General features: G+C 39.1%; 2 protein-coding genes across 2 annotated transcripts in view; one reads left to right on the top strand and one right to left on the bottom strand.

Annotated features, from left to right (window-relative positions):
* FBXL13 (F-box and leucine rich repeat protein 13) overlaps positions 1-13,424 on the bottom strand; it is a 277,423-nt gene that overhangs the window by 108,780 nt on the left and 155,219 nt on the right. The window contains exon 11 of the mRNA XM_030932545.1: positions 11,280-11,380. Coding sequence (XP_030788405.1) covers positions 11,280-11,380 — 101 coding nt within the window. The remainder of the gene's footprint in view (positions 1-11,279; positions 11,381-13,424) is intronic.
* The window catches only part of LRRC17 (leucine rich repeat containing 17), a 37,888-nt gene that overhangs the window by 706 nt on the left and 23,758 nt on the right, over positions 1-13,424 (top strand). The window lies entirely within an intron of this gene.

The following is a 13,424-nucleotide window of genomic DNA, read 5'->3' as shown; positions in this document are numbered from 1 at the left end:
AGGTTTAAATATGCATGATTTTGTAACAGTTTCATTATTATAGTTAAAGAAAGACTAATTGATATGCAGAGTTTAAGCATGGATTAAGAAGACCAGTTTGCAAATAAGTGGGCAACACATGAGAAGAATTAAAAGCAACATCAGAGACTATAAATCTTGCTGGAGTTGAAACAGATTAAATATGGTATTACCACAATGACCAAAATGAGAGCTTCCAGAAAAAAGGAGGTAGTTAGGATGAGCCTGTACTACTATGCGAGGGCTCGCAGTTTGAGGACACTCTGCGGACAATTTTCCAAGCCCTCCGAAGCCTGGCACTTTTTTTTTTTTTTTTTTTTTTTTTTGAGACAGAGTTTTGCTCTTGTTGCCCAGGCTGGAGTGCAATCGTGAGATCTCGGCTCACTGCAACCTCCTCCCTGCTTTCCCCAACTCCCCGGTTCAAGCGATTCTCCTGCCTCAGCCTCCCAAGTAGCTGGAATTACAGGTGCGTGCCAACACGTCCGGCTAATTTTTGTATTTTTAGTAGAGACGGGGTTTCGCCATGTTGGCCAGGCTGGCCTCGAACTCCTGACCTCAGGTAATCCACCCGCCTCGGCCTCCCAAAGTGCTAGGATTACAGGCGTAAGCCACTGTGCTTAGAAAGCCTGGCACTTTTTAAGAGGTCAAGGACTCCCACTACTGCCTGGTCTTCTAATGGAATTAGCAATCATGCTCTTAGTTTGTGATCTGCAACAGCGTAATAGCAAATTACAAAGCAAAAAGAATGAAAAGTGAGGAGAAAATGCTTCTCTGGCTCTCAAAATCACACAGGTGAATAAAGTTTACCTTCCCATAAATGGGAACTAAGATATACAAGCACTGACCATTAATCAGATTTTGAAAAGCACATCTATACGATATAATGATTTGCATTCCATAACAAATTACTCGATTCAGAACACAAGTCCCGATCTGGGAAAGGCTGTGTACGTGAGATTCGACAGAGTGAGGGGGAAGGTTTTGGATTCACCAGTGACTGGGTGGGCAGGGCCTGAAGGAGAAAGCAGTGCTAATATCCCAAAGACACGCCCCCTCTCTTGGGGCTGTGGAGTGGACTGAGCTGTGCTCAAGTTTTGGAAATGCGTTATCTTCCTCTCCCTTGAGTACACCCTGTGATTCAATTGAGTACAATTTTCTTGGGGTAGGGAGAGGCGCACCAGGGTGTCATTTCTAGCAATCCTTCAGCTCCATAATCTGTAGAAAGGAGTTGTGAGGCAGGCAGCATGACACAATGCAAAATACACAAGGTTTTTGAATCCGGCCAAATGAGATGTAAATCCAAGCCCTGAAACTTAACTGCAACCTCCCTAACCTCTCAGAGATTGTTTTCTCATTTGTTAAGTGGAGATTAAAATACTATCTTTTTTTTTTTTTATTTTTACGCTGATCAACTGTGGGGCCTCCAGCTTTCCTGAACCTCAGTTTTCTCATCTGGAACATGGATGTAATCTGATCTGCTTGTTCCCTTTAAAGGTGTGATGATTAAATGAGAACACAGAAATAACAGTATTATCTTCAGGGTGATTTTAACAATCAAAATCTGCAGGGACATAGTAGAAGATTTAAAACTATATGTAATATTATTGCTACTACTATGTGAAATGATAGTAACACATTAACTATTTTTATGAAGTTTGTATTATTTTTCCATTTAATGAAATGGATACTTATCTCCAAGAGTGGTGCATACAATAATTTCAAGAGTTTGAAGGATTTCACATTGAATCTATACGCCGATCTACACCTATATTCAATTTCTTTAAATCCATGTGATCAGTTAACAAATATCAAAAACGAGAATTGAGCTAGGAGCCCTTAACTTTTAATGTCACAGATACCTTTGGCTTTTGGCAGTCAGCTGAGGTCTCTGGACCCCTTTCTTGGCATAATGTTTTTAAATGCATAAAATAAAATATATAAGATTACAAAAACAGTCAATTATATTGAAATATATAATTATCAAATTAAAAAAGAGTGGAATACTAATATATGTGCTTCTTTATTAACATATTAAATAAGATTTTGTGGCAGTTCTAGTAACTGCTGTGATTGTGAAGTATCAGTGATATTTTGAAATACTTATAACAATTGAAATGTGATAAGAATACATTTTTGATTTATATGAGTAAAAATGTTCCAGAGACTGCTAACACTTCTGTAGTTTTTACCTACATTTCAATTACAGCTTAATGAAAGTAGAGATGAGTTTCTTCTTTTTTTTTTTTTTTTTTTTTTTTTTTGAGATAGAGTCTCGCTCTGTTACCCAGGCTGGAGTGCAGTGGCGTGATCTCGGCTCACTGCAACCTCCACCTCCCAGACTCAGCGATTCTCCCGCCTCAGCCTCCCGAGTAGCTGGGATTACAGGTACCCGCCACCACGCCCAGCTAATTTTTTTTTTGTATTTTTATTAGAGACAGGGTTTCACCATGTTGGCCAGACTGGTCTCAAACTCCTTACCTCAGGTGATCCGCCCACCTCAGCCTCCCAAAGTGCTGGGATTACAGACATGAGCCACTGTGCCTAGCCAAGATGAGTTTTTTTATATCCCCCATTAAAATTCATGGAGCTCCTGAATTCTATCCCTGATCCTCTTGGGGGAATCCACTGCTCCCCAGCTAAGAACCTCTGGTTTAGATAAAAGAGGCTGTTCATTAGACTAAGTGACTCCTGGACTGAAAGTCCCTGGATAGCTCTTTTCAAAGTGGAACCTCATGGGAACCATCAGTTTGAAGGCAAAGCTCAGGAATCTTGAGTGGCCCTGTAGGCCTTTCTAAGGATTTACAGTTCTGCAGACTTAAAGCTGCTAGGGACGGGAAAAGTGTCAGTTGACAGCAAAATCACAGGTGGCAAATTTTGTGCAATACTGATGCTCTTTATTCTGAATTTTGGCAAAGACGCGTGTCCCCTGCATGAGTAAGATCTGATTCATCATTTTCCCAGCCCACAGAACACTTGGTAATTCTAATTCCGCTTTGAGGCAATGTTTACAGCTTGTTTTTATCTTTTTCTAATTATTTGATAACTGTTTCTTATTGGGGGCTGTGAGTTCTCTCTTTGTGATTTATTTATTTTTCTGCTATTACTATAATCTTTAGAGAAATTACAATTATTATAGAAACTACAAATGTTTTTTTCTCCTCTCTTTTGGCTTTTTTCCATTAAAGAATTGAAGTCATTTGTGTTAGATTTCTAACACCTGAAGGACTTACTACTAAGATGAATGGAAAATTATGTATTTAAATAAAAATTTCTCTAAATAAATCACCAAGACAAGGCCTAGTCTGTAAAAGAGGGAATTTGCATGTGGATTCTTTTGAGTTGAGTGTTGGGCTCTTTGGTTTCACAGAGGCATTTCAAGTAATAGAATTCTGCAGAAAACCTAAATGGAGTGATCTGGCCTTCTATTTACAGGGTAGACCTTGAAGTTGTCCAGTCAAGACAACAGCTTACTCTGTCTGCCCCACTTTGATGGGCACTGGTGAGACTATAGATCATGATAGTCCCTGACAATAAGAAATTTCCAAACCAACTGAAAGGTCAGTTCATCTATATAAAGAACAATTGGATACTACTCCACTATAGCATTTAAGACTCAATTAAAGAGCAGAGATCATAATAGCTTTACTCAGTACTGCATGCCCAGAACACCTTGCACATACTAGTTGATCAATACATGGTGAACAAGTGAATGAATGTTGTTATTAGAATTCAGGCAAAGGAAAAATCACTGTGGATTTCTGGTAGATGGCGAGACTTAAGGTGTGAAGGCTGTGGATTAGCCATGAGAAGGAGAAAGGCACTGCAGCTATAGAGAATGTGAAGCATGCAGCAATCAGATGACTGGAGTTAAGGGCTTCTCTTGGGAAACCTAGGCAGAGAAGTTTGATTGGACAATGTTAACAGAGAGTGAGGGATGAACCTAGACCTTAAGCATGTCAAAGACATGATAAGAAGATTGTTCCAGGATGACACTTCTTGGAGCATGAGACACAGCAGATTGAAGGGAGAAGAGACCAGAGGCAGCACCACCAGGATATTGTGCCAGATGAGGTGCTGAGAGTGCCACCTAGGTTGTGACACTAGGAATAAATAGAAAGTGTTTAATTCTGGAAACATTTAGAGGCAACAAATTTCCTGGAATGGGCATGAGCTTTAGGCAGCCCTCATTTTCAACTTTAGAGAACTGAGCAAGTCCCCAAAGAAGTGAGAAAAAAATATTCAAAAAGCTGGCAAATCATTGTTGCCAAGGACAAACAAATTACATTTTTCTTTTGGCAAGTACTTTTTTTGGAAAGAAATACTAAAGGCAATGAAGAGAGAATGACAGCAGAAACAACCAACATTTCTCTGGTTATTTGCAGTTTCAAGAACATTTTTGTGTATCCAAGCATATTTGAAACAATGGAAAACAGCAAAAACAGAGAATCATTATGAAATGTATTTTTATCATAGATAAGTTAGTATACTTTTTTACATGACAAAAAAATCAGTATCAAGTAGTATCTATTCTGAATATTCTCTCAATGGGAAGAACTAGAAGGAAAAGCCAAACAAAATTCTTATTTTGGGTCCTACTATCTATTGCCTACTAAAGGTATAACTTCATTTGTAAAATGAATGTCCCTAAAAATATATGCATAGCTGTCATATTACCTTCAAATCTAAGGAGAAAAAAAAGCTATTTCAATGTATGATTGAAAATAAATATGTTTTAAGTTAAAAATAATTTGTAATATGATATAAACACACCCTGGGTCAGGCAGAGTGGATCATGCCTATAACCCCAGCACTTTGGGAAGCTGAGGCAAGAGGACTGTTTGAGGCCATAAGTTTGAGACCAGCCTGGGGAACATAGTGAGATCTTGTCTTTACACAAGTTTTTTAAAATTTAGCTGGATAGGCCGGGCGCGGTGGCTCAAGCCTGTAATCCCAGCACTTTGGGAGGCCGAGACGGGCGGATCATGAGGTCAGGAGATCGAGACCATCCTGGCTAATACGGTGAAACCCCGTCTCTACTAAAAAATACAAAAAACTAGCCGGGCGACGAGGCGGGCGCCTGTAGTCCCAGCTACTCGGGAGGCTGAGACAGGAGAATGGCGTGAACCCGGGAGGCGGAGCTTGCAGTGAGCTGAGAGCCGGCCACTGCACTCCAGCCTGGGTGGCAGAGCAAGACTCCGTCTCAAAAAAAAAAAAAAAAAAAAAAAAAAAAAAAAAAAAAAAAAAATTTAGCTGGATGTGCCCAGAAGTTTGAGGCTGCAGTGAGCTATCATCACACTATATTGTAGCCTGAGTGAAAGAGCAAGGCCCTGTCTATAAACAAAACGAAACAAAAAAAGACCCCCAAATCATCTACTTTGTAAGTTCAGATTTTCACCTATGATTTATGGATTGTATAATACTCTTTTATGCACATACATACATTTTTATGCACATACATACATGTACATATATTCATATATATACACACATATATATACATATTTACATATCACAGTACAGAATGCCTAAAGAAAGTACTGCGTGGTATTCAATATTACAGGACTGGAGGACCTTAAGGAATTCCTGAAACAGTGTTAGAGAAACCTCAGGGTCACTGGAGTCAGCTTGCACCAGCTTATGGGAGTCAATTGTTAGCATCTTTTCCCAACTCCACATTCAGTGACATTGTGTTGATAGCTTAAAATCAGCCACGGTGGAATTATTTACACCACAGAAATCAGTAAACACTAGGAATTGGTGCTTCTACTCACCCTTGCCACCAACCAGTTAAGCATTTACAAGAATACCACTGTTCCTAAAATATATTTCAAGAATTACTGCTATAGAGAAGGCACGATGCTAATGGAAAGGCATATAGAGATAAAAATGATGAAAGAGACAACTTTGAGGCACAGGAATAAAATCGGATCTAAAAATAAAAGGAGATTCTTATGATAAACTCTGAACAAATGGATAGAAGCATTAAGAAGAAAAATGCCTTCCCCAGCTGAGAAAAAATACGTTTTAGTGTTCAAAAGGTTTAAAATGTACCAGGAAAAATTAATTGAAGGAACACAATTAAGGTTGGGAATGTCCTCAGTTTCTCAGAGAAAAGGAAAGTCTTGCAAGCATCTTAGCAGGAAAAAATAGGTTACCAACAAAGGAACAAAAAACATGCTGGCTTCAGACTTTCTATAAACTGAAATATCAAAGTTTATTGACCATTATCTAAAACATTAGGGTTTTAAAGATAAAATACAGAACATGATTCAAGAACTATACATGAAGAGAAGTTTCTGTTCATCCTCCAAGATAATAGTCATTTTCAGAGATCAATGGCTAAAATATCTGACTCTCATGCATCTTTACTGAAGAAAGATTGTATTTCCAGTTATCATCAGATAAATCAAAATCAAGGCTAAAGAATAAGTAAGTTGTGAGAAAAAAGACCATCAATGCATGGCCTAGAGTTAAGACTACATACTCATTATAAATATAATTACAATATTAAGTGCAAACACTACAATTCAATATTAAAAAGAAAGTTAAATGATTAGCAAAAACCACAAATACCATGTGTGTTCATACAGGGGAGTAGGTGTGAAGGGGTGTCAAGTTCAAGGGAGAAGTAGAGGGACAATTGAAATGTATTAGATCATTGTGTAACACAGGAGGAGTCAAAAGTTATTGTTTCATCTTGACTTTGGTAATTAGATAAATACCTGTTAAAGTATGTTTTTAAAAACATGCCAATAGCCACCAATTAGAACACACAACAGAATGTGTATGTACCTTTTGAATACCTTCAGATATACAAGTAAACATAGTTCACAGAGCAAAAGACAGAAACACTGTGTACAGTGCAGTAACATAAAAATCAAAACATAAAACAAGATGATAAAAATAAAACCATACACTCAATTTTCTTTTTCTTGAGATAGGGTCTTACTCTGTCACAGCACAATCACGACTCACTGCAGCCTCAACCTCCATGTTCAAGTGATCCTCCCACCTCAGCCTCCTGAGTAGCTGGGACTACAGGTGAATGCCACCATACCCCGCTAATGTTTGCATTTTTTTGTAGAGATGGGGTTTTACCATGTTTCCCAGGCTGGTCTCAAACTCCTGGGCTCAAGCAGTCCGCCCACTTCAGCCTCCCAAACTGCTGGGGTTACAGCAAATCACCACACATGGCCCATACACTCAGTTTTGACAATAAATATTGATCTTTTAAACTGCTGTCTTTAAAAAGGCAAAGAGAATGAATTTAAAAATAGAAGTTAGCTACGTGCTGCATATAAAAGATAAACCTAAAATCCCGCATCACAAAAGTTAAAAATACAGAGAAATGTAGTTATTCCACAAAAAGAACAAGCAAAAGAAAACAAAGGTAACTATGTTGATAACAGTTAAAAACTTCAGGCCGGGCATGGTGGCTCACACCTGTAATCCCAGCACTTTGGGAGGCTGAGGCGGGCAGATCATGAGGTCAGGAGTTCAAGACTGGCCTGGCCAACATGGTGAAACCCTGTTGCTACTAAAAATACAAAAATTAGCCTGGAGTGGTGGCAGGCACCTGTAATCCCAGCTACTCGGGAGGCTGAGGCAGGAGAATCGTTTGAACCCGGAGGCAGAGGTTGCAGTAAGCTGAGATCACTTCATTGTACTCCAGCCTGGGTGACAGTGCGAGACTCCGTCTCAAAACAAAACAAAACAAAATGAATTCAAGGCAAAGAACATCAACCAGCATAAAGAATATCACTTCATGTGAATAAATGCTATAATCTGTAATGAAACATGATGCTTATTAACCTTTGTTAATAAGGTTGTAAAATAACATCAAAATAAAGAGAAGCTTGATCGTAATAGGCAACTAATATATCACTATTATAATGACATATCAAGAATTTATGCGTATATACACCCAGAAATTTTGTTCTCTGTAAGAAACTCTGGGCCGGGCACAGTGGCTCCTGTCTATAATCCCAGCACTTTGGGAGGCTGAAGTGGGTGGATCACCTGAGGTCAGGAGTTTGAGACCAGCCTGGCCAATGCGATGAAACCCTGTCTCTACTAAAAAATACAAAAATTAGCCGGGTGTTGTGGTATGCGCCTGTTGTCCCAGCTACTTGGGAGGCTGAGGCAGGAAAATCATTTGAACCCAGGAGGCGGAGGCTACAGTGAACCGAGATAGTACCACTGCACTCTAGCCTGGGTGACAGAGCAAGATTCCATCTCAAAAAAAATAAAAATAAAAAATAAAAGAAGCTCTGTTTTAAGTATCCACGGATGACTTTTAGAAATTAATTATAAACTAGTATACCAAGAAATCTCAATAAATTCCAAAAAGTAGAAATAATTCAGTCCACATTTCTTGACCAGAGTGCCTAATTAAAAGCAGAAGTTCAACTGAAGAAACTTCAACTACTTAGAACCAAAAATTTTGCTCTAAATAATACTGGATCAAGGCCAGGCATGGTGGCTCCCGCCTGTAATCCCAGCACTTTGGGAGGCCAAGGTGGGTGAATCACTTGAGGTCAAGAGTTTGAGACCAGCCTGGCCAACATGATGAAACCTCGTCTCTACTAAAATTCAAAAATTAGTGGGGTGTGGTGGCACATGCCTGTAATCCCGGTTACTTGGGAGGCTGAGGCAGGAGACCTGCTTGAGCCCACGAGGCAGAGGTTGCAGTGAGCTGAGGACATGCTGCTGCATTCCAGCCTGGGCTATAGAGGAAGACTCTGTCTCAAAAAAAAAAAAAAAAATTTAAATAAATAAATAAACATTACTGAGTGAAAGAGGAAAGCAAATATAGAATAACTGGTTTAGAAAGCTAAAACAATACTTAACAAATTACACAAACTTTTCCCAAATTCTTATTTAGAAGTCATTTCATGACCATATTTTTTTTTTTACTTTTAAAAGGAGAGAAATCAAATCATGCAAATGCAAAAATATAAATTAGCTCCTAGTTTAATTATTGGTTTACTGATAAGTATCTAACAACTGGCTTTCCAAAAAAAGTATGCATATAAATGTATGTGCATTAAATTTTATATTTTACTATTTTGCAGATATAAAGGATGTGTAGCCTGCAACTTACAAATGATAAAATATACAATATTCTTTACTGTTAATTCCACGTAGTCAATCAATTCTCACACAATGTTTTCATTGACTTTTGTCAATGAAACTCTTATAAATGTAGCCAGCCAACCAATGGTTGAACTTGAAGAATGATTACAGTTCCAATATGAATTATGTTATTAACATTAATAAGACACAAGTGATATATGTCAAAGAGGTATGTCCAAAATCTGCTTGTTAATGATGTGAGTTTGAGGCCAGCCTGACCAACACAGAGAAACACCTCTCTACTAAAAATACAAAATTAGCCGGGTGTGGTGGCACGTGCTTATAATCCTAGCTACTTGGGAGGCTGAGGCAGGAGAATCGCTTGAACCTGGGAGGCAAAGGTTGTGGTGAGCTGAGATCGTGCCATTGCACTCCAGCCTGGGCAACGAGAGCAAAACTCCATCTCAAAAAAAAAAAGTAAAACTATGCTTAGCTTATATACTGCAAAAAACTAGGCCTTGGGCCACATGGGTTGTAGTTTGCTGACCCCTGATTTAGATCATCGCTTCATTCATCTACCAAGATTAATTACAGATTGATTATATATCTAAGTAAAAATACATGAATACAGAAAAATAAGCAAATGTATATTAAATGCCTGACAGGAGGAAGACTCTCTATGTTTAAGAGCATCAGAAGAAATTTCAAAGGGAAAACTTTATAGATTTGACTAAAAAACTGTGGCAGCTTAATTAGTGGGATAAATAGAAAATACGGTGTCACTTCTTAAGCCGGCACATTTGCAGAAAATGGTTAAAGTCAGAAGATAAAGAAAATTATCACCCAGAATTTTCTGTGTAAGCTTTTTTAAATGTCTCATCACTGTTATTTTTCAAAGGAGCTTTAAAAAGCTGTGTTCTCAAAAATAGTTCATTCTTTCACAGTAGTTTGAGAAATGTTTTCCCAAAGTCAAATTTGAATCTCTCCTAGTGTGATCATATACCCTTCCTGACTGGCCTTACTGTAATGAAAATAAAGAATAATTGGGCCAGGCATGGTGGCTCATGCCAGCACTCTGGGAGGCCCAAGTGGGCAGATCACTTGAGCCCAGGAGTTTGAGACCAGCCTGGGCAACATGGTGAAACCCCATCTCTACAGAAAAATACAAAACCTAGATGAGCATGGTGGCATGCTCCTGTAGTCCCAGCTACTCAGGAGGCTGAGGTGGGAGAACTGTTTGAACCCAGGAAACTGAGGCTGCCGTGAGCCATGATTGTGCCACTGCACTGCAGCCTGGTGACAGAGTAAGACCCTGTTTGAAAACAAACTAAAAAGAAAAATTTTTGATGAATTTGAATATTCTGTCAACTTTTTAGTTATTCTGTCCCTTCTCCAAAAAAGAGAAGCAATATTCATGTCCAATGTTGTCAACACTCCATAAACAGTAAAAAACAACCAGTGTCAAGCTCCTTAGAGGTGGTGGGAATCTCAACAGGTAGCCAGAGCATGGGAACAGGGATCTGGGACAAATGTGTTCAAAGTTTGGTAATCAGGATGTTGGCATTCTATCATAAAGAGGTCCGCTGGGTGCGGTGGCTCACACCTGTAATTCCAGCACTTTGGGAGGCCCAGGCGGGCCTGAGGTCAGGAGTTTGAGACCAGCCTGACCAACATGGAGAAACCCCATCTCTACTAAAAATACAAAAATGAGCCAGGCGTGGTGGTGGGCACCTGTAATCCCAACTACGTGGGAGGCTGAGGCAGGAGAATCGCTTGAACCCGGGAGGCGGAGGTTGCCGTGAGCTGAGATCATGCCACTGCACTCCAGCCTGGGCGACAGAGCAAGACTCTGTCTCAAAAAAAAAAAAAAGGTCCCAGACACCAGACTGGAATGTAAGGGTCAGAGAGCTCAAATGCCCAGGATGGGGGACCAGAAAGAAACAGGCAAAGTCTAACTCAAGCTACTGGGCACACTGCTGTAAGAGTGACAAAAATGCTAGTCAAGGCAGACCAGTTTAGGCACTAGCTTAGGGACTTGAAAGCAGCAATCCTCTTATAAGAATAGCAGTGCCACAGTGGTGGGGTGTTGATAAAGGGAGCACTGCCCCTTTGCAGAATGCTAGAGCAAGCCAGAGACTTTGGGAGCATAATTATTTTCAGTGTCATACAAATAACACCAACATTACCTCGGCAGGAGTCGCATCGTCCTGTTGGTGATAGTTGTGTTAGACAGATTGAGATACAGGACCCCCGGGCAGCCCTCAGAAATGTGTCTCATTGATTCATCCTGCATGAAAAACAGAGTGGAGACGCTTATCAAATTGCATCAGGCTTTGCAATTTCCCTATTATCTTTCTATTATCCCTCTTCCTGTTCCAGAAAAAAATACATGCAAGAGTTGCTTTCTTCATATTCTTTATCGGCTATTAGGTTGAAATGAAATTAAATAGAAGCCAATGCTTTTGCTCAAAGCATCATTACTCCCTCCTTTTCCCTTTCCTTGGAAATCAAGTCTCATTCCATCACAATGACACTTCATTAAAATGTGAACCCATGCAAGTTCAACTCTGTCACAAGAAATTTGAGCTCAAATGTCAAAGTGTCAAACACTTCTGACTCTTCATATGCAGGAAAGCAATTAAAAACTCATCCATTTTAAACTTATTAAAATTATTCTGAAAGACAGGAGTAGTAAACACTCTCAACAGTGGAACTTTAGTAACAGTCCATATTTATACACATATACATTTATTCATAGATGTGTGTATGTGTAATTAAGCTTCTGTGGTTCTGTTAACTAAATATTTTAAATAGCTGAACAGATTTTCAACAGATTTATGGTAAGTTTGAGATGGCTAAAATAAAATATAGGCTATATACCAGTTGGGCAGGAGATTCAATGTTGGGGTTAGGTGGGGGAGGATCTCAAAGACTCAAGCACCCTTCCCCCAGAAAGCTGAAAACTGAAGTAAGAGAGTAAGTACTGTGACCATGAAATAAGAGAGATAGAAAAACAGAGGTTTCAAGCACAGATTCTACAATGAAATGTACAAGACCAGATGAATTGCAAGCATTGATTGCAACAAGCTGCTTTTTGTATAGGTAACACTATAGAAAATACAATGAGTAGCAACAGGTTTGTATTTAATGATTGAGGAATCTCCCCAGGAGCATCAACAGGGCAGCCAGTTTAAGTATTAGTGGTGTATGCAATGTTTGACACTACCTCAGTCCCGAAAAGAATAGACTGTTGCATCTATCTGACTGGAAGAGATTTAAATCATCACTAGGCTAGAAGATGTGGTTCTGAGAAGAATTCTGCATCAGAAATATGGCCACTCCTAACACCACTAAAGATAGTAAAGGTTTATTTTCAGCAGGATCACTGAGGTTTAACATTCTATTCATTACTATTTCCAATAGTCATGGATTTTTAAAATAATAAAATCCTGCAGGTCACAGCATCCGTCACACTCAGATAGGAATTGGTTGATTTACAGGGGCAGCAAACCATGCCTTAAAGAGAACACAAGATTCTATTTGAAAGCTGTAAATCTATGTGATTCTGCTATAGGGAAGGTTCTATGCACCCATGCTTCATGAGAGGCCACTGCAGAGGTTTTGATAAACACTAGTCTTAACTACAGTATTCAAGCTGTCAGCATTTTTTCTAGATGCCCCATCACCAAAATGAAGGATTTGAATAGGTGTGGATACATAAAATGTGTACAGTACAATTTTTCCAAAAAGAATCGAGAGAATAACCATAATGTGTGGCACCGTATTTTAATACAAAGAAAACCTGTCTTTGAAAACGTTCAGCATGCCAATCAAGTATCAAAGTGATTATACACATGTTGAAAGACCTTGGCAAAATGCAAATGAGATGAGGCAAGGAGAGGAGAAAGAGCTGGCTTAAACACCCTCAGAGAGGCAGCCAGCCCCAAAGAAGATGAAAATGTGGGGATCAGGAAGAGGAAGGTGGAGTAGCTTTATGTACCACAAAGAAATCTGACTTTCTGTTTGAGATGAGGAGGCAATCCATTCTCTGCATTTTCCTGTCTAAAGAAGCTTGGACATCCAAACAAAATTAGACCACTCCCATTCTCAGATTGAGATGAGGAGGTAATGCATTCTCTACATTTTCCTGTCTGAAAAAGCTTGAACATCCAAACAAATTTAGACCACTCCCATTCTTAGTACTTAAAAGAACTCAGGATTTAATCCCCAAATGTTTGAACACATAAATGCAAAAACTGAGTACCTACATTGCAGAATGGCTTATGAATTTGTCCTCAATGTACTCAAATCCTTCTGAATGTAATATATTT

Source organism: Rhinopithecus roxellana, chromosome 6 (genome assembly GCF_007565055.1).
Source record: "Rhinopithecus roxellana isolate Shanxi Qingling chromosome 6, ASM756505v1, whole genome shotgun sequence".
Classification (NCBI taxonomy): Eukaryota; Metazoa; Chordata; class Mammalia; order Primates; family Cercopithecidae; genus Rhinopithecus; species Rhinopithecus roxellana.
The sequence above is the reverse complement of the archived record's forward strand: the minus strand, read 5'-3'. Positions and strand labels throughout refer to the sequence as shown.